The 19,158-nt window shown below is 28.2% G+C and overlaps 1 protein-coding gene across 2 annotated transcripts in view; it reads right to left on the reverse strand.

The window, feature by feature from the left end:
* LOC145294078 (adhesion G protein-coupled receptor L1-like) overlaps positions 1-19,158 on the reverse strand; it is a 1,162,895-nt gene that overhangs the window by 335,079 nt on the left and 808,658 nt on the right. The window contains exon 16 of one of the 2 annotated variants that reach the window (XM_080141131.1): positions 13,391-13,423. The exons of the other annotated variant lie outside the window; for it this stretch is intronic. Coding sequence (XP_079997257.1) covers positions 13,391-13,423 — 33 coding nt within the window. The remainder of the gene's footprint in view (positions 1-13,390; positions 13,424-19,158) is intronic. 2 annotated transcript variants of the gene reach the window in all.

Consider the following 19,158-nt stretch of genomic DNA (forward strand, 5'->3'; position numbering starts at 1 on the left):
AAGTTACAGAAAAAACAAATTAAAAGATAAAGAAAAAAAAAAGATTACAGAAAAATATTAATAGATAAAGAAAAAATATAATATAAAAGATGATAGAAAAAAAGAAATTAAAAGATAAAGAAAAAACTTAAGAAAACAGGTTACAGAAAAAAAGAAATTAAAACAAAGAAAAAATAAAGAAAAAGATTATACAAAAAGTAAATTAAAAGATAAAGAAAAAAGACATTAAAAGATAAAGAAAAAATATAATATAAAAGATTATAGAAAAATACATTAAAAGATACAGAAAAAAATGAAAACGTTACAGGAAAAAAGAAATTAAAAGATAAAGAAAAAATATAATAGAAAAGATTATACAAAAAAGAAATTAAAAGATAAAGAAAAATATAATATAAAAAATTATACAAAACAAAATTAAAAAATAAAGAAAAATATAATATAAAAGATTATACAAAAAAGAAATTAAAAGATAAAGATGATAGAAAAAACGAAATTAAAAGATAAAGAAAAATATAATATAAAAGATTATACAAAAAAAAATAAAAAGATAAAGAAAAATATAATATAAAAGATTATACAAAAAAGAAATTAAAAGATAAAGAAAAATATAATATAAAAGATTATACAAAAAAAGAAATTAAAAGATAAAGAAAAATATAATATAAAAGATTATACAGAAAAAGAAATTAAAAGATAAAGAAAAATATAATATAAAAGATTATACAGAAAAAGAAATTAAAAGATAAAGAAAAAATATAATATAAAAGATTATACAAAAAAGAAATTAAAAGATAAAGATGATAGAAAAAAGAAATTAAAAGATAAAGATGATAGAAAAAAAGAAATTAAAAGATAAAGAAAACATATAATATAAAAGATTATACAAAAAAGAAATTAAAAGATAAAGATGATAGAAAAAAAGAAATTAAAAGATAAAGAAAAATATAATATAAGAGATTATACAAAAACAGAAATTAAAAGATAAAGAAAAAATATATAAAAGATTATACAAAAGCAGAAATTAAAAGATAAAGATGATAGAAAAAAGAAATTAAAAGATAAAGATGATAGAAAAAAGAAATTGAAAGATAAAGATGATAGAAAAAAAGAAACTAAAAGATAAAGAAAAAATATAATATAAAAGATTATACAAAAAAAGAAATTAAAAGATAAAGAAAAAATATAATATAAAAGATTACACAAAAACAGAAATTAAAAGATAAAGATGATATAAAAAAAAGAAATTAAAAGATTAAGATGATAGAAAAAAAGAAATTAAAAGATAAAGATGATAGAAAAAAAGAAATTAAAAGATAAAGAAAAAATATAATATAAATGATTATACAAAAAAAGAAATTAAAAGATAAAGAAAAAATATAATGTAAAAGATTATACAAAAACAGAAATTAAAAGATAAAGATGATAGAAAAAAAGAAATTAAAAGATAAAGATGATAGAAAAAACAGAAATTAAAAGATAAAGAAAAAATATAATATAAAAGATTATACAAAAACAGAAATTAAAAGATAAAGAAAAAATATAATATAAAAGATTACACAAAAACAGAAATTAAAAGATAAAGATGATAGAAAAAAGAAATTAAAAGATAAAGATGATAGAAAAAAAGAAATTAAAAGATAAAGATGATAGAAAAAAGAAATTAAAAGATAAAGATGATAGAAAAAAAGAAATTAAAATATAAAGAAAAAATATAATATAAAAGATTATACAAAAACAGAAATTAAAAGATAAAGATGATAGAAAAAAAGAAATTAACAGATAAAGATGATAGAAAAAAGAAATTAAAAGATAAAGATGATAGAAAAAAAGAAATTAAAAGATAAAGATTATAGAAAAAAGAAATTAAAAGATAAAGATGATAGAAAAAAAGAAATTAAAAGATAAAGAAAAAATATAATATAAAAGATTATACAAAAACAGAAATTAAAAGATAAAGATGATAGAAAAAAAGAAATTAAAAGATAAAGATGATAGAAAAAAGAAATTAAAAGATAAAGATGATCGAAAAAAAGAAATTAAAAGATAAAGATGATACAAAAAAAGAAATTAAAAGATAAAGAAAAAATATAATATAAAAGATTATACAAAAACAGAAATTAAAAGATAAAGATGATAGAAAAAAAGAAATTAAAAGATAAAGATGATAGAAAAAAAGAAATTAAAATATAAAGAAAACATATAATATAAAAGATTATATAAAAAAGAAATTAAAAGATAAAGATGATAGAAAAAAAGAAATTAAAAGATAAAGAAAAATATAATATAAGAGATTATACAAAAACAGAAATTAAAAGATAAAGAAAAAATATATAAAAGATTATACAAAAGCAGAAATTAAAAGATAAAGATGATAGAAAAAAGAAATTAAAAGATAAAGATGATAGAAAAAAGAAATTGAAAGATAAAGATGATAGAAAAAAAGAAATTAAAAGATAAAGAAAAAATATAATATAAAAGATTATACAAAAACAGAAATTAAAAGATAAAGATGATATAAAAAAAAGAAATTAAAAGATTAAGATGATAGAAAAAAAGAAATTAAAAGATAAAGATGATAGAAAAAAGAAATTAAAAGATAAAGATGATAGAAAAAAAAAATTAAAAGATAAAGATGATAGAAAAAAAGAAATTAAAAGATAAAGATGATAGAAAAAAAGAAATTAAAAGATAAAGAAAAAATATAATATAAATGATTATACAAAAAAAGAAATTAAAAGATAAAGAAAAAATATAATGTAAAAGATTATACAAAAACAGAAATTAAAAGATAAAGATGATAGAAAAAAAGAAATTAAAAGATAAAGATGATAGAAAAAACAGAAATTAAAAGATAAAGAAAAAATATAATATAAAAGATTATACAAAAACAGAAATTAAAAGATAAAGAAAAAATATAATATAAAAGATTACACAAAAACAGAAATTAAAAGATAAAGATGATAGAAAAAAGAAATTAAAAGATAAAGATGATAGAAAAAAAGAAATTAAAAGATAAAGATGATAGAAAAAAGAAATTAAAAGATAAAGATGATAGAAAAAAAGAAATTAAAATATAAAGAAAAAATATAATATAAAAGATTATACAAAAACAGAAATTAAAAGATAAAGATGATAGAAAAAAAGAAATTAACAGATAAAGATGATAGAAAAAAGAAATTAAAAGATAAAGATGATCGAAAAAAAGAAATTAAAAGATAAAGAAAAAATATAATATAAAAGATTATACAAAAACAGAAATTAAAAGATAAAGATGATAGAAAAAAAGAAATTAAAAGATAAAGATGATAGAAAAAAGAAATTAAAAGATAAAGATGATAGAAAAAAGAAATTAAAAGATAAAGAAAAAATATAATATAAAAGATTATACAAAAACAGAAATTAAAAGATAAAGATGATAGAAAAAACGAAATTAAAAGATAAAGATGATAGAAAAAAGAAATTAAAAGATAAAGATGATAGAAAAAAGGCATTAAAAGATAAATATGATACAAAAAAAGAAATTAAAAGATAAAGAAAAAATATAATATAAAAGATTATACAAAAACAGAAATTAAAAGATAAAGATGATAGAAAAAAAGAAATTAAAAGATAAAGATGATAGAAAAAGAAATTAAAAGATAAAGATGATAGAAAAAAGAAATTAAAAGATAAAGATGATACAAAAAAAGAAATTAAAAGATAAAGAAAAAATATAATATAAAAGATTATACAAAAACAGAAATTAAAAGATAAAGATGATAGAAAAAAAGAAATTAAAAGATAAAGATGATAGAAAAAAGAAATTAAAAGATAAAGATGATAGAAAAAAGAAATTAAAAGATAAAGAAAAAATATAATATAAGAGATTATACAAAAAAGAAATTAAAAGATAAAGAAAACATATAATATAAGAGATTATACAAAAAAGAAACTAAAAGATAAAGAAAAAATATAATATAAGAGATTATACAAAAAAGAAATTAAAAGATAAAGATGATAGAAAAAAAGAAATTAAAAGATAAAGATGATAGAAAAAAAGAAATTAAAAGATAAAGATGATAGAAAAAAGAAATTAAAAGATAAAGATGATAGAAAAAAAGAAATTAAAAGATAAAGAAAAAATATAGTATAAAAGATTATACAAAAAAGAAATTAAAAGATGAAGAAAAATATAGTATAAAAGATTATACAAAAAAGAAATTAAAAGATAAAGAAAAAATATAATATAAGAGATTATACAAAAAAGAAATTAAAAGATAAAGATGATAGAAAAAAAGAAATTAAAAGATAAAGAAAAAATATAGTATAAAAGATTATACAAAAAAGAAATTAAAAGATAAAGAAAAATATAATATAAAAGATTATAGAAAAAAAGACATTAAAAAATAAAGAAAAAACTTACAGAAAAAAAAGAAATTAAAAGATAAAGATGATAAAAAAAGAAATTAAAAGATAAAAAATAAAGATAATGGAAAAAAAAAAGAAATTAAAAGATAAAGAAAAAATAAAAAAGTTACAGAAAAAAAAATTAAAAAATAAAATAGACATAACGAAATAAAATACGAGAAGATAAAATAGAACAGGAAAAAGTGGAAGAAACGAAACGGTAGACAAAAAAAAAACATGGACAGACATAGTAAAAATGGTAATAATCTCATTCATAAAACTCATTATGTCTGTCTGTTTGTCTGTCTTCATTTTTTTCAAACACTATCTCCTCCGAGACGGAAGGTCGCAGAGCAGCGCGAGGTGGGTGAAAGATTGCATTTTTGTGGATCGTTTTTTATGGGTTTTTACCAAAATTGAAAGAAATTAGAACTTGTCTAGCGTAAGTTTACTTGAACTGCTATTCCACGCATGCTCAAATATATATATATATATATATATATATATATATATTTGAATATTAGTTTAAGTTATTTCTTATTTGATAAACGATGACTTATACGATAGAGTTTTAGGCTGAAACACTACAAATTTTGCGTTCGATTTCGATTCTAGCGGATGGCCGCCAAATCAATATTTTTTGCTTTTGAAATCAAGACTATATATCGGGTACAATATAATATTAAATAATCGATAGAGAATTGACTCTATAATGATGTATACGAAATCTAAATAAATTAAAATACCATATTTAAGCGTATTTTACGACTGGGCAACGCCAGGAGCCCCTCCAAATTAAAGAGCATTAGATAAATGTAGAAAAATCAAAAGGAAATAATTAAGGGGGGGGCTAAATAAATGAAAGTAAAGAGATAAACTAAATTGATAAATACGAAGGTGTTTTGATGCAGCAGTCAAAGTAAAATGAATCAAAGAAATGAAATAAAGAAAGAAAACGAACCAAAAAGAAAATAAAAAAAACAATAAAAATACAAAAATGAAATAGACTGCAAGAAAGAAACTCTGTTCATGGAAGTTACCTTTAATTTTAGATACCCAGGAAAATTATTTAAAGCGGTTCTGGATAAATGGGTTTTTCTGATGTGAATGTTTGGCAGGGATATATAGATTGAAAATCAGACGGACACATGCCATAAAAATAAAGACAATAGATTAAGACTAGAAACCGCTTCTTTTTGAGGAGGAGGAGGAGGAAAATCAGCAGCAGTTTGGTTTCACAGCAGATCAATCGCAGTGTGTCGTTTTATGCCAGATATGTTTATAGGTGTGCATAGTTTGTACAATTTGAAAGTGATTAGTTTGTCGGGAAAAAGTTTAGGTCAGTAATATTTTGCTTAATGTTAGTTTTTTATGTGTTTCTTGCAAGCATATTATGTCGGAATTGTAGGTTGTCACTATGCATTTTATTTCTTCGTAGTTAGGTTTTATACCACTGCAGTTCCATTACGTTTTGTTTTGTTTTCTATTAGCATATGACCAACTTTTTAGTGACAGATCTTGTGTTTTGAAAATCTTCTGTTTAGGAGATTTGTTTGTGGTGCTTAGAGGGATTTCTTCCAATTCCACTTTTTTCTACAATGCTATACCTGTTGCTTAATTCTGGGGGTACGTTTGTAGTTTTTGTTTCTGGTTTGTGTCTGGATTGGGATCGTTGACATGGCTTGTCATGACGTTTAGATTTGGGTGAGGACTGTTTATACAGGGATTTGTCTTTGTATGTTTGTGTGGGCGTTGTGTGTATATGTTGGAGGCGGGGGGGTAAGATAGGTAAGTGATTTCTCGTACAGCAAGATTGTTTTTTGGAGATTATATGCTCTTGATTTCAGAAAAATAATTTTTCATGATGAGGAACTTGAATATAACATGCCAAGTTCACATCCACACAAACAACCGTTAAACTTGTGGATATATGAGTGTTTACACATACGAGTGCGCGCGACGATGTGTTGGTGCAGTGGAAGAGTGCGTGTTATTAGGTGTTGGTGCAGTTTGACGTTCTGATCAGTCGTCTGGTTAATAATTAAATGATACATAGTACAACGGTTATGATATACTAACTGAATCGTTTATTAATATTACGGTGTCGCCATATTATCAGAGATCAATCAATAAATCTATGTTAAATGGTTGTCGAATAATTAAAAACGTTATAGCAACTTGGTTAACAATAATTTTATATTTAGTGCAAAGGATGCTCCGAGGAAAATGAGGTTTCATTAAAGAGAAACGAGTACACTGCCCTTCCTTAGCTCGATGGAGATTTGCTGCGAAAACCGAACAAAGGGAAAACGAGATAAAATTACTCTCTTTTGACAAAATTTCATGCATTTTTTTTACAGAAATAGCCCCTGACAACGCATGAAGCTAATTGATAATCTTTCGTATCTTAATGGTCCTGGATATAACCTTAAACTATATCCAGTGGTGAGGCCCCAGCTTGCGGGCTATTGGGAGCATTGAGCCACCCTTTAATTACCATTGCTACCAGGTCCATTCTGACCCGGAGTGGTAGTACTTGTTAGGGTCCCAACTATGGGTTAAATAGAAACTGACTTGAAAACAACAAATATATTCTATTAAAAAAATTTTCTTCCAAATCTTTGGATTCCGCATTAAATAACCCGAAAAGGGTTGATATACCGTAAAACAAAAATAACCAACCAATACAACCAATCCGTATCTTAAAATGAGGCCTTCTATATTGTTGCTTGGCCTCTAGGGACCACATAAGCACTTTTCCAGCGTATTTGTCATATCGGGATAACTGTTCAGCTAGCGAAACTCGTCAAAATTTAGATTAATACCCGCAATGGAATCTGTGGCTATTGTTTGTCTTTCGTGTTGACCAAAAGCTCCATATTCACCCAAATTAAGCAAATAGCAACCGGTACGTGATTGGCGATTGTGCATTATGTATTCTGTCGATAAAAATACCAAGTAGGTAGTTGAACAGCGAAATATTTATTCGCATTACAATCAAACTCCTACATGTTTGTGCAGTCAGAAAAGCAGGCAACAGGGAGGGAATTCTAAAGTCTAGCATTTAGAGGGAAGAAATTTTTAGAAGGCTGTCCGGCATTGAGTTATCTGAACAATGAAAGCGTCGGATTTGGCTGTTTATCGAGATGGTCGGCGTATCTATGTCGAGGTAGGGGCACCTGCTTTACGAGTTTATGGGAACATATTCGATTAAACTACTTGTAAAACAAGCACAGGGATGCAACATTACTGCGATGGGACAGAGATTGAAGCTCGATTGACAATGCGGGACATGTTAGATACTAGTGATTGATGCACGATCTCATATGTGTCAATAATACGAGTTGTCGTTCCAACAGTAAAACCACGTATTATTTAACTCTAAACTTCATACGTTGAAGAGCTATAAAGACGGGAGGGGTGCCATTAGAACGAGCGACTTTTGTACTTCAGAATTTATTTTTCTATATATTTATCACTATCATCAAAGCATTTTTATCAGCCTCGACCGTAAAAGTCTGAAACGCACTTTGTCACTAACATCTCTGCTGCCACTCTGAAATCAACAAACCCATCTCCTAACTGTGCTGAAACCAAATACATATTGGCTTCGTAAAAGTTCAACAGGCGTCAGTGAATGTTGAGCGGTTCAATTAATTTTTTTTTTTTTTTGCATGGACAAATTCAATGACACATTTCTGTTTCTGACGCATGCCTATGGCAAGGATTGCTTTCTTAGAATCTTACACTGTGTCGTATTTTATGCATGAGCGAATAGTTGATTTTTAGAAAAATTGGATGTTGTCAGATGCGAACATTTATTGACGTAATCACTAGATAATCACTATGTTAAGTGTTCCTGAGTTGTTTAAGCGTCCGTCTCTATCAGGGCCGTACGTTACATGTCTCTTCAAGATTTAAGAAATAACTTTAATCAAATTTGATATATCTCTTATATTACACCACTAGCAAGGGAATCCGATGTTGTTCGGGATTAAATGAGGATCAACAAACGTTTCATTCTTCCATATTTTATTGTCATCGAAATCGTTGAAGTCGCCCATTCAATTATCAAAACCATCGTTTGCTCTAGTTGGAGACCCACTGCGGTTCACCTGGAGGAATTTCACATGCCTCCCCACAATGACTTAGTCCACCATACACTTTTTGTCCACATTGCACCGTAGAGAAGCTACTGCGGATCTTATAAAAAAATATTTTTATATAATGCCTTGAACTAAAGTTTAAAATGCAAACGTCAAGTATCATGTTTCAATTGTGCGCTAAAGAGAAACATTTATTTCGAGCACATCCCTGTCATATATAAAAAACACTACTGTTTATTTTATATGCCGGGCCTTTCTGGTTGTGTGGTAATAAAACTTCTAAATGCAGAATAGATTAGGTTGTATAAAGCGTTAACTTTAGTCAAAATTGCCTGTTCCTTCTTTCATCGGATTTTTCTATTATCGATTGCCGATACTTATCGAAGAGCTTCTGATACAAAACCTATGTAAGAACACTGCCAGACACAGAAAGTACATTTGTGCGAAATTATAAAAAGTCAGTTCAGTCGTTTAGGAATCCATAGGGAACGAATTCACAAACAGAAAAAGTATCTTTTAAGTAAAGTAGAAAAGAGACTACGTCAAACAACCATCTTTATATTTCTCATATATGGCCTAAGATGACTCAAAGGAGAATTATCAGACAATGATAGCAATTAACTAATTGCACCCTTAAAAGTTTATCTAAGATTTTCTATTAAACACTTGTGTGCACATTCCAGAAAAATGACGGCGGAAAAAAATTATACTTCGTTAGTGTTCGCACTAATATTTATTTAAATCCCAAAATTACGCCAATAATGTTATTCTTCATGTCTAAATTAGTATTATAATTTCTGATGACCTCAAAAAACAACCCCCCCCCCCCAAAAAAAAAACATTAACTTTATTTAGAGTGTTGGATTTCTTTCTGGATTTATTTCAGGTGGCGGGGTATTGTCCGACTTGCTATTTTCCTTCTCGTTTCCCTTCACAACTTTAAATAATTTTATCAGGAAGAAATGTAAAGAGACACGCATTTTACTCGCTGTCGTGTGACGAGACGAATTTATATTTAAATATGCATAAATACGTATTGCTCTTAATTATAGAAGGGAGTTAAATGTATATTTTATGCAAATTGTGTATTATCCAATCGAATTAAAATCTCTATTTACTGAAGTTAAGAAAAGATGTTTTTTGCAACCTATATCTATTTTAAAGCAGCAGAATCATTAAATATTGCCTACTTTTGATATATATATATATATATATATATATATATATATATATATATATATATATATATATATATACACACACATTATATATATATAGGTAAAATATGCTTATTCAATTATATTTCACTCTTTATTAAAACCAATCCTTTAATTTATGAAGCTCAATGAAACTACAGAGCATACACAAATAAATGACAAAAAATCTATATTCCAAATTTCAAGGCGTTATCCATCTTACCATTTATTTATTTCAGCATGTTAAAATCTTTAATTCCTGACAGCAGCTGTTTCATAGTGCAGAATTATTCATATAATTTTTTTGCTAATTTTTTAAATCTATTCTGCCCTGACTCATCAGAAGAATAGGAACTCATTAGCTTTAAAAGAAAAAAAAAAGCAGTATGCGCATGATTACAAAAGTTCGAAAAAGTGGTTTATATATACTAGCCAAAGTACCCGTCGTTGACTGGGTTCAAAAACAGCCTACAGAAAATGGACTCTGGTTTATGAAAGTATGATAGGTTATGAGAAGGAAGGGTTGTAAAGAGATAGCTTCGAATTTGGGGGTATCAAAACCAAAACAAAATATGATGAAAGTAAAAATAAAATAGATAAACCCCATAATTTATCATACCATACCTGTTCACACTGAAACACTTATCACAATATTCTGTGGATCTATATTAAAAAACTTTGTTAAACTTTGTGACATATTTTCATTATATGGAGGTCAGACGCGAATGAACACCCCATAATTTTATTATACCATATTTCTTCAAACTGAAACATAATTATCAAAGTATACTTACGCAGATAGATATAAAAAGTCTTTATTAAAGTTTGTGCCTATTTCCATTCCATGGAGGCCAGGCGCGAACGAAGACACCACAATTTTATAATACCATCCCTATTTAAGTTAAAACTTACTTATCAAAGTATTCTTATGTACATCTATATCAAAAACACTTGTAAACGTTTTTTTTTTAATTTTTAAATTTTTTATTTCAATACTTTGTGGACCAGGCGCGAACGCAGACCCCACAGTTTTAATGAATCATCATTATGCCAGATCAATCATACCCATTCCTGTGTCTCGATACATCTATCATTATATGTGATCAGTTTCCTATAATAGTCAACCATATAGGAGCCTATTCGTGACCAGACACACACACACACGTTCAGCTTTATATTATAGATTTCTTAGGTAATATTAACAATGGTTAACTAGATAGTATGTATTTAGGTTTTATATTATACGAAACCAATTTTTAATTCTAATGTATTTTTTACGATGTTTAAGTTGTTTGGTTAAATTTAAATATTTGCAATATTTGCAATAACCTAATTATTACACGAATAAATATTTTTATATATATTTCTACATTTAAACAGACTTCTGTTACTGCTATTAAGTTAGAATTAAATAACCATTATTTTCATTAATATGAACGATTTCTTAATTTTTCGATACATTTATTGATTTTTATTCAAGGACAAGGGAAGGGTTCGAGGGACATTTATCTACATTAGAAGTATAGGTACTTGTACAGTTTAGTCAAGACATTAAAAAATGAAAATATCGAAAAAAGTTTAAATTGTATGTATCCGTTATAGAACGAAGTTTTCCGGAAAAAAATTTCACCTTATTTCATCGAGTAGTTTTTTTTTTTTACAGCGGAAAAACATGTTTTTATGAGCGCGCGTTGAAGGCGGCCATTTTGCATTTATAAAAAAATTTTGTTTGAATTTGAGAAATAACAAAGGGAGATAACTTTTTACTTTAAACTTTTTTCGATATTTTCATTTTTTAATGTCTTGACTAAACTGTACAAGTACCGAAGTATACTATATTATATATATATATTGTCCAATAAATTTCCTCATCATGTTCTTATTTAAATTGTTTTAGGAATGTATACCATTATAACTAAATATTCAAGAGCAATTATGTTATTATATTTGGATTATTTAGTTTTTTCCCCTATTAACATATGTTTGAACTCACCCCAACATATTTATATCCATTTATTTTTTCTGTTGTTATTCTAAAAAGTAAATATTAAGCCTATTCAATGTGAGCTATTATATATTTATATCCGTATTTATTTTTTTGTTTTTTATTTAATCCTGAAATTCGTTATTTTCAACCTATATAATTATTATGGATATATATTTCAATCAAAAATATATAATTAGCTTCTAACAAGTGTAAATTAATTAATACAATTTACTACACTTGAATAAATCAAATTCCTACTTGCATTTGCTTTTAAAAACACTTATTTACTAATAATTTATTTAAACGAATTAAATGTATGTATGTATGTATATATATATATATATATATATATATATATATATATATATATATATTGTGTGACCATCTTTTACTTTATATAAATTTATATCTAAAGTTTTAATGCAAATCATGTTATTATATTTGGGTTATTTATTAGGGTCATTCTAAGTTAATATTACGCTCCCCCCCCTCTTACATTTTTTTTTTCAATATTTTCATGTTTAGAAGCTAACTATGGTTCTGAGTGTAGTATTTAGACATGATAATTATAAGTTGAACTTAATTTTAAACTTAAATTTTAAATTAAACTTAACTGTACGCTCTAAATAAAGTCCTATTTCCCACGTTTGGCCAGGCGTTGCTCGGCGCGCCCTATTTAGTCTTGATAGAGTTCAAAATCGGCTTCGAAAACTAGTAAGTGATGCCCTTTACTTTTCCTCACAACCTTTTTCCCACAGAAGAGATGTTACAAGCCTGCCTCTGGTCTATCGTTATTTTCATGGCGTGTGCTCGACTGAACTACCATCTATGGTCTCCCTTGGCAACCATTTGTCTAGTATTTTTATAATTTTTCATTGTCTTTCATACGTCCTGTCTCCGCGATTTCATAAAAAACACCCGACCAGCTACAACCTCTATATACGATTTTCCCCACTCTTTATCTGTGCCTAAATATAAACGCAGTTTCCGCGAACAAAACTTCTTTCCCAGAACCTCCTGCTTCTGGAACACTTTTCCACTGGTCTGCTTCCCGGTTGAATACAACATGGTAATCTTTAAATCTAATGAAAACAAGTTCTTGTTGTCCAGTCCCCATAAATAATTAGATTCCACCTAATAACGATTACTACACTACTATCTAAATTTATTAACCCTTATCCTCGAGCGGCCTTTGGGCCTTGATGTGGTGACTTCTAAGTAATAATTAACTGCATTTTGTTCTTCCATATAACTGAAAACTTTTTTTTAACGACTAGTTTTCCTAAAAGAGTTTAATCTTGGAAATATCACCCCATCAAAGAATGATTCAAAGAAACCCTTCCAAAGGAGACCCCCCCCCTCCCGAAAAAAATCAAACTAAAAAGAAAAAAAAAACTACGGGGGTGACGGTTTTAGGCGAACGGTACGGGCTGCGGGCAAACGGTTGAACGACAAAATGAAAGGTAGATGAAAATAATGAGGAGTACAGAATGAGGGTCGGCGAAAGGAAAGGGAATGGGAAGTTGACAAAGAAAGAGAGCGGGGGATAATCAGAGCAGGTAGATGGATATTCAGAGGCATAGACAGAGGCGGAGTAGGAGGAGAGGAAGGAGGAGAAGGAAGGGGAGACGCACGTGTATATACATACATACACAGACACACGCACCCGCCCACAGGTACGCATGAAGCAAACACTGCAATGACCAAATACTCACGCTGTAGACAATGTCCACTCAGTGAAGACTGGGCTATAAAAATAAAACCAATGTGTTTTTTGATGCGTTCAAAACGAAACGTTCTTACAGCAAAACATTCTTACATCTCGTCATAAGTGGAATTCACAAGAAAATAAAATAGAATAAATTTTACAATCGTTTTTATCTTCATTTTTTTTTTTTTTTTTACTTTTTTTTCTTCTTTTATCCAGTCATACATTGTATTTTTTTTACGTTTGGACACAAGAAACCAACCTTGTTTTTTTTTTGTTTTTTTTTTTTTTTTAAATATACACATCATAGCTATATTATACATATTATAGTGTATAACTCGCGTTGGTAGAAAAAATGTATAAAATACTCAATTCTAATACAGGAGCTTTGTCTGTATATTATTTACATATCATAAATTAAGAGTTCATCAGATGGTACCGGGGTCGCACAGCTAACTCTCTAAATTTAAAATATATAGCAATGATACCCAACAGCGGTTTTTTTATAGTTTAAATGTTTTGGCACGTCAGCATGGTAAGCTCTTTTTTTTAACTAGCAAAGGGTTATCTACGTGAAACTAAGATACCATTAAATGAAATCTTAATAGTATAATATGTAAATAAAATATATATACACGCTGCAGTTTCAGGATTTAATTACTAGGGGCTGCTGTTAGTTGAAAGTTAATCAAAAGTTCAGACTAAAACTCAATCAAATTATTATATATATTATAAAAGGGTACTGAAACAGTTATTTGCGTAAAACATTTCATTTCCCTCAAACAATAATTTCAACCGTTATAAATCATACATTTTTTGTTTACTATGAAAAGCAAGATATGTTCAATCGGTCTTATCAGTAGAACTTGTTACATTTGGAAAACCAATATATATTAAAACGTCATTTACTCTAGACGGGTTGAACCGGCTTCCTTCGAAAAATGAAGTTTCATAGGAATATAAAATTCACAAGCAGTGCCCAGTCGATTGTATTTCTCCGTCAGGGGAGATGATAACATTAGTTTTTTTTTTTTTGTAGTTGCAGGGAGAGTTCGACGTCCTTATACATACAACACCTGGTATTTCCAAATGTGACTGCGCATATCGTTCACATGAGATATTTAGGAATCTGGTCGGCAGTTTTAATGGCAATATAGAAATACACGAATATTGCCATATATTAAATATAAATAAAAAATAAACGTGTCATGGACAGAGGAGGAAGTTTCATGGGAATATCAAATTAACAAGCGGTCGCTAGATATCTGTTATTGGAAGATGACGACGTTAGATTATGCAGTTCTTGCAGGTTGCAGGCATGTATAAAGTTCCCTTACATACAGCGCTTGGTATTCCAAAATTCTCATTCATCTTATACTAACCAGGCTAAACGTTGCTTAACTTCAGTGATCCACTTAAAACTGATGTATAAACGTTATTATCCTATGTGTATATACACAAACACACACACACACACACACATATATATATATATATATATATATATATATATATATATATATATCAATTACTTGTACATATTTATTGATCTATTTAGATTAGAGTATGCATTTTAAATGCATTTTAATGTATTAATTTACACTGATTAACAGCCCCTAGAGAACTAAGTCATGCAACTGCAGTCAAATACATTAAAGACGATTGGGTTGATTAATATTATTTTGATAGATCTTTGTCACCGTTTGTACAAAAATTCACACACCTGCACATGAAATGAATAAAATAACAAATAAATCAATTTAGAAGTTTCAAAACTTACCTTTTTACAATTCGATCCGACGAACACGAGTTGTTTAGTGAGAATCAAACTCACCACATAAATAATGTTAGTGATATTTAGTTTCGAGGCGACACGGCCACTTTCACATATGAATAGACATTTCCAACAGCAAGAAGAAGGTGAGAGACGTAAAGGTGATAAATTTGAATCAACATTACATCTGGATTATCAAGAAGCTTACAGTTATTCTGTGTCTGACTATGAATATATACACACGTTGAATACGAGAGTAGAACGAAACTAAAAGCAGACGTATCGCTAGGAGTACAAGAGGATAATATCAAGGCTCTATGATAGATGAGTGGTCTCAGCAACGGCAACTAGTGAAGAAAGAGACAACGACAACTTGCACAGCAATAGAAAATGTGGAACACCTAAAATACAGTTTTAAGCTTTTGTTAGGAGACGGCTACAAACGATGCGACACAATGGAGTGTGAAAATATCTCCACTGGACTAACTGTAAACACTGAATGTCTAGCATAGCAGTAAGTCCTGGAAACATACAAGAAAGAACCCTGGAAAATAAACCATACGCCATACACTATGCAATTCCTGCGGCTACATACAAAGAAAACGTAGCTTTTAAACTGGACATAGTAATATGAGATAAGAGGGAGAAAGTAGAAACCCTAATTGAAGTCAGTTGTTCTAATTATACGAGCTAAAACAGATATGAGGCGGAGAAAGTAACTAAATACCAGGTCTTATATAAGAAATAAAAAGCAAACTAAGGTCTTAGAAATAGCTCTACCATTCCAGTAATTATGAAAACAATTGCTCTTAAAGGCGTGATTCGAATCCTAAAAGGTTATCTTGGTTAAAGTCTAAATGTGCAATTACCGGATGCCTCATCCCAGCAAAAACAAAAATTAAGATAATTGGAAAAAAAAAAAGAAAAAAGAAAATTAAGCCTAAACGATATAAACGCATGTATTTTTTATTTTTCTTTAACAAATATGCACTTTTTTAACAAACAAATCGAGAAACAAAAACACCTTTATAATTACGTAGGCTATTCTAGCGAAATAAACAATTACAACTAAATTTGGTTGGTTGTTTTTGTTTTACGACATATCAACCCTTTTCGGGTTATTTAATGCCGAATCCAAGGATTTTGAAGAAAAAATCTTTAATAGAATATATTTGTTGTTTTCAAGTCAGTTTCTATTCAACCCATAGTTGGGACCCTAACAGATACTACCACTCCGGGTCAGATAGACCTGGGAGCAATGGTAATTAAAGGGTGGCTCCACACTCCCCAAAGCCCGCAAGCTGGGCCCTCACCATTGGATATAGTTTAAGGTCATACCCAGGACCCAATTACAAGTTAAAAGAAGAACCATAACAGATAGGAGTTTATTATGACGCGCATTTTATTCCTTGCTAACAAAGATGACAGACTGCGACAAATTGTTAATCGTGAATAAAATAATAAAATATATGTATACATCTAGGTGTCCAACCAAGAGCTGGGCAGCAACCAAGCAACAAAACAGCAAGTTGATGTTTCACATAGGTCAATTTGACACATATGTATTACGATAGATGTTTTGTGTGTCACGCTTACATCTTTTTTTTTTCTTCCGAGTGACTTATTTAATTGGTATGATCTTCCATTTCTTGTAATAAATAATTTTCTTATTTCTTCATAAGTTTTTGTTTCGGTTTCGATGATAGCTGAAGGAGCCCAAGTTTATATTATATTATATATATAATTTTAAGGGGATTAGTACAATAGTCCGAAGAGCAGAGTATATTTTAATGTATTAGTAAATTAATACCATTAAAATAAAATAAAACAGTGGTCGTTGCAATGCAAAAATATAAGCTCGATAGGCATATATATCATCGATCTATTTTAATATTGAGTAAGATGATTGATAATTTATAATTAAACATTAAATTAAAAATTAAAAATCGGTTTCATAAGGAAGACCAAACAAATTAATAAATTGTACGATCGTTTCGGAAACGATGTTTTTGTTGAGATAGACAATAAGTCTTGGACAACAATTTTATACATAGTTTTTGAAGCAAAGTCTCCTCATCAGCAAACATATTGGGCGAGTTTTTTAAAGATACCAAAAAATAAAACTAGCATTTTTAGGTAAGGCAGATGAATCTTTTAATGGTTCGCCTTCTAAAAGTCGTAAGTATCATCGTAAAAGCATTCATTTGGATGGTAAATGTAGTTTATGAATGCTTGAAAAAATACTTACCTAAACATGTAGTTTTATTTTTGGTGTCTTAAAAAAAACATCCAATATTTTTGCTGATGGGGAGCCTTTGTTTCAAAAAACTAAATGATAAAATTATTGTCTATCTCAATAAAAATATCGTTTCCAAAACGATCATACAATTTATTGATCTGTTTGTTCTTCCTTGTGAAACCGATTTTTAATTTTTAATTATAATTATCAATCATTTTACTCAATATATATATATATATATATATATATATATATATATATATATAACTACTTAATTTACTCACACAAAATTAATATACGAAAGTATAGATTTATGCGTAAACTTTAAGTATTTACTTCAAAAGTGCTCACTACGTAGGTAGAGCTAGTTATTAATTTATAAAATATATATGGCGATTAAGCTACACAATAAAACTACACTATAACAATAATTAAAAAAAAACACTAACCTAGTTTTAAAACAGATTCTTTGTCCGATAAATTGCATGCCCATTGACTGATAGGAAGGGCGCGGTGGATACTAGAAAGCTGATTGGCTAACTAAAATCTCAATAGAAGAGGAGCATATAAAAACGATAAACAACCACAGAATTCGCGCATAAGCCTGAGGAGTCCTAGAGTGGATGAAACGCGGAATATTCAGTGTAGCTTAATGGCCACACACACACACACACACATATATATATATATATATATATATATATATATATATATATATATAATCAGGATATATATATATATATATATATATATATATATATATATAATCAGGATTAGTTTTATTTTTGAATAAGAAATCCAGCAGAGTGCTCAATTAAAAGGAAAATCCGAAAAATAAGAGCGTATTTATATTGTGTATAGACAAGTCATTGGTACCGTCGGTTTCAAGCCCGATAATTAGGACAGAGTCCATTTTCTGTAGGCTGTTTTTTTAACCCAGTCAACGACGGGTACTTTTGCTAGTATATATATATATATATATATATATATAAGTGACCTTGTCTATCTGTGAGAGGAACGGTCTCTGTCAATTTTGGGTCTATAGAGATGAAACCCTTTATATAGGTGATTTGGACCTGTGGAACAAATTCGATTTGGAATGTAGTCGGTAAAAAGCTGCTAAGAGGTCAAAAGTTAAAAAAGAAATGTAACTTTACAGGCGTTAGTCGGCTAAACGCGTTACTTTTACATATACGCAAATATACTTTTATAGGTGTAACAATGTTATTTTTATGTTTATAAATGTATGGACGTGGTTTAGATGGTAACGAATAAGCTAGAGAGTGGTAGGTTTAAGTTTCAATTCTAACTGATGGCACCCTAGTCTTGTTTTTTATTCACTTTTGAAATCACTACTATATAACGAGTACAGTATAATGATCAATCGAAAATCAGCTCTGCAGTAACTACGAAATCTGTATGAATTAAAATATCATATTGAAGCATATTTTACTACCGGACAACGCCGGGCAACTGTTGGTCTTGTACATGAAACGGAGCCATTTACAACCTATATATAATTAGCTTGCTAAATACAAACAATTTACTTACATCCGTTTAATCAGTCACTTTTTGCAAATAATGTTTGGATTCTTGAGACTACTGTTCTCATTTTATTTTTACGTTTCAGTTTAGTTTACTTTCGTATAAGCTGTATCGCCTGGAGAGGTCTCTAATTACTGGTAAATAGCTGACCGAAACATGCTCATGACTGTGTAGAAACATATTACTGCTTATGTGAAGACAACTAAAGAGCATATGT

The sequence above is a fragment of the Euprymna scolopes genome, chromosome 15, assembly GCF_053919585.1.
Source record: "Euprymna scolopes isolate OS-2025 chromosome 15, ASM5391958v1, whole genome shotgun sequence".
NCBI classification, from domain to species: domain Eukaryota; kingdom Metazoa; phylum Mollusca; class Cephalopoda; order Sepiida; family Sepiolidae; genus Euprymna; species Euprymna scolopes.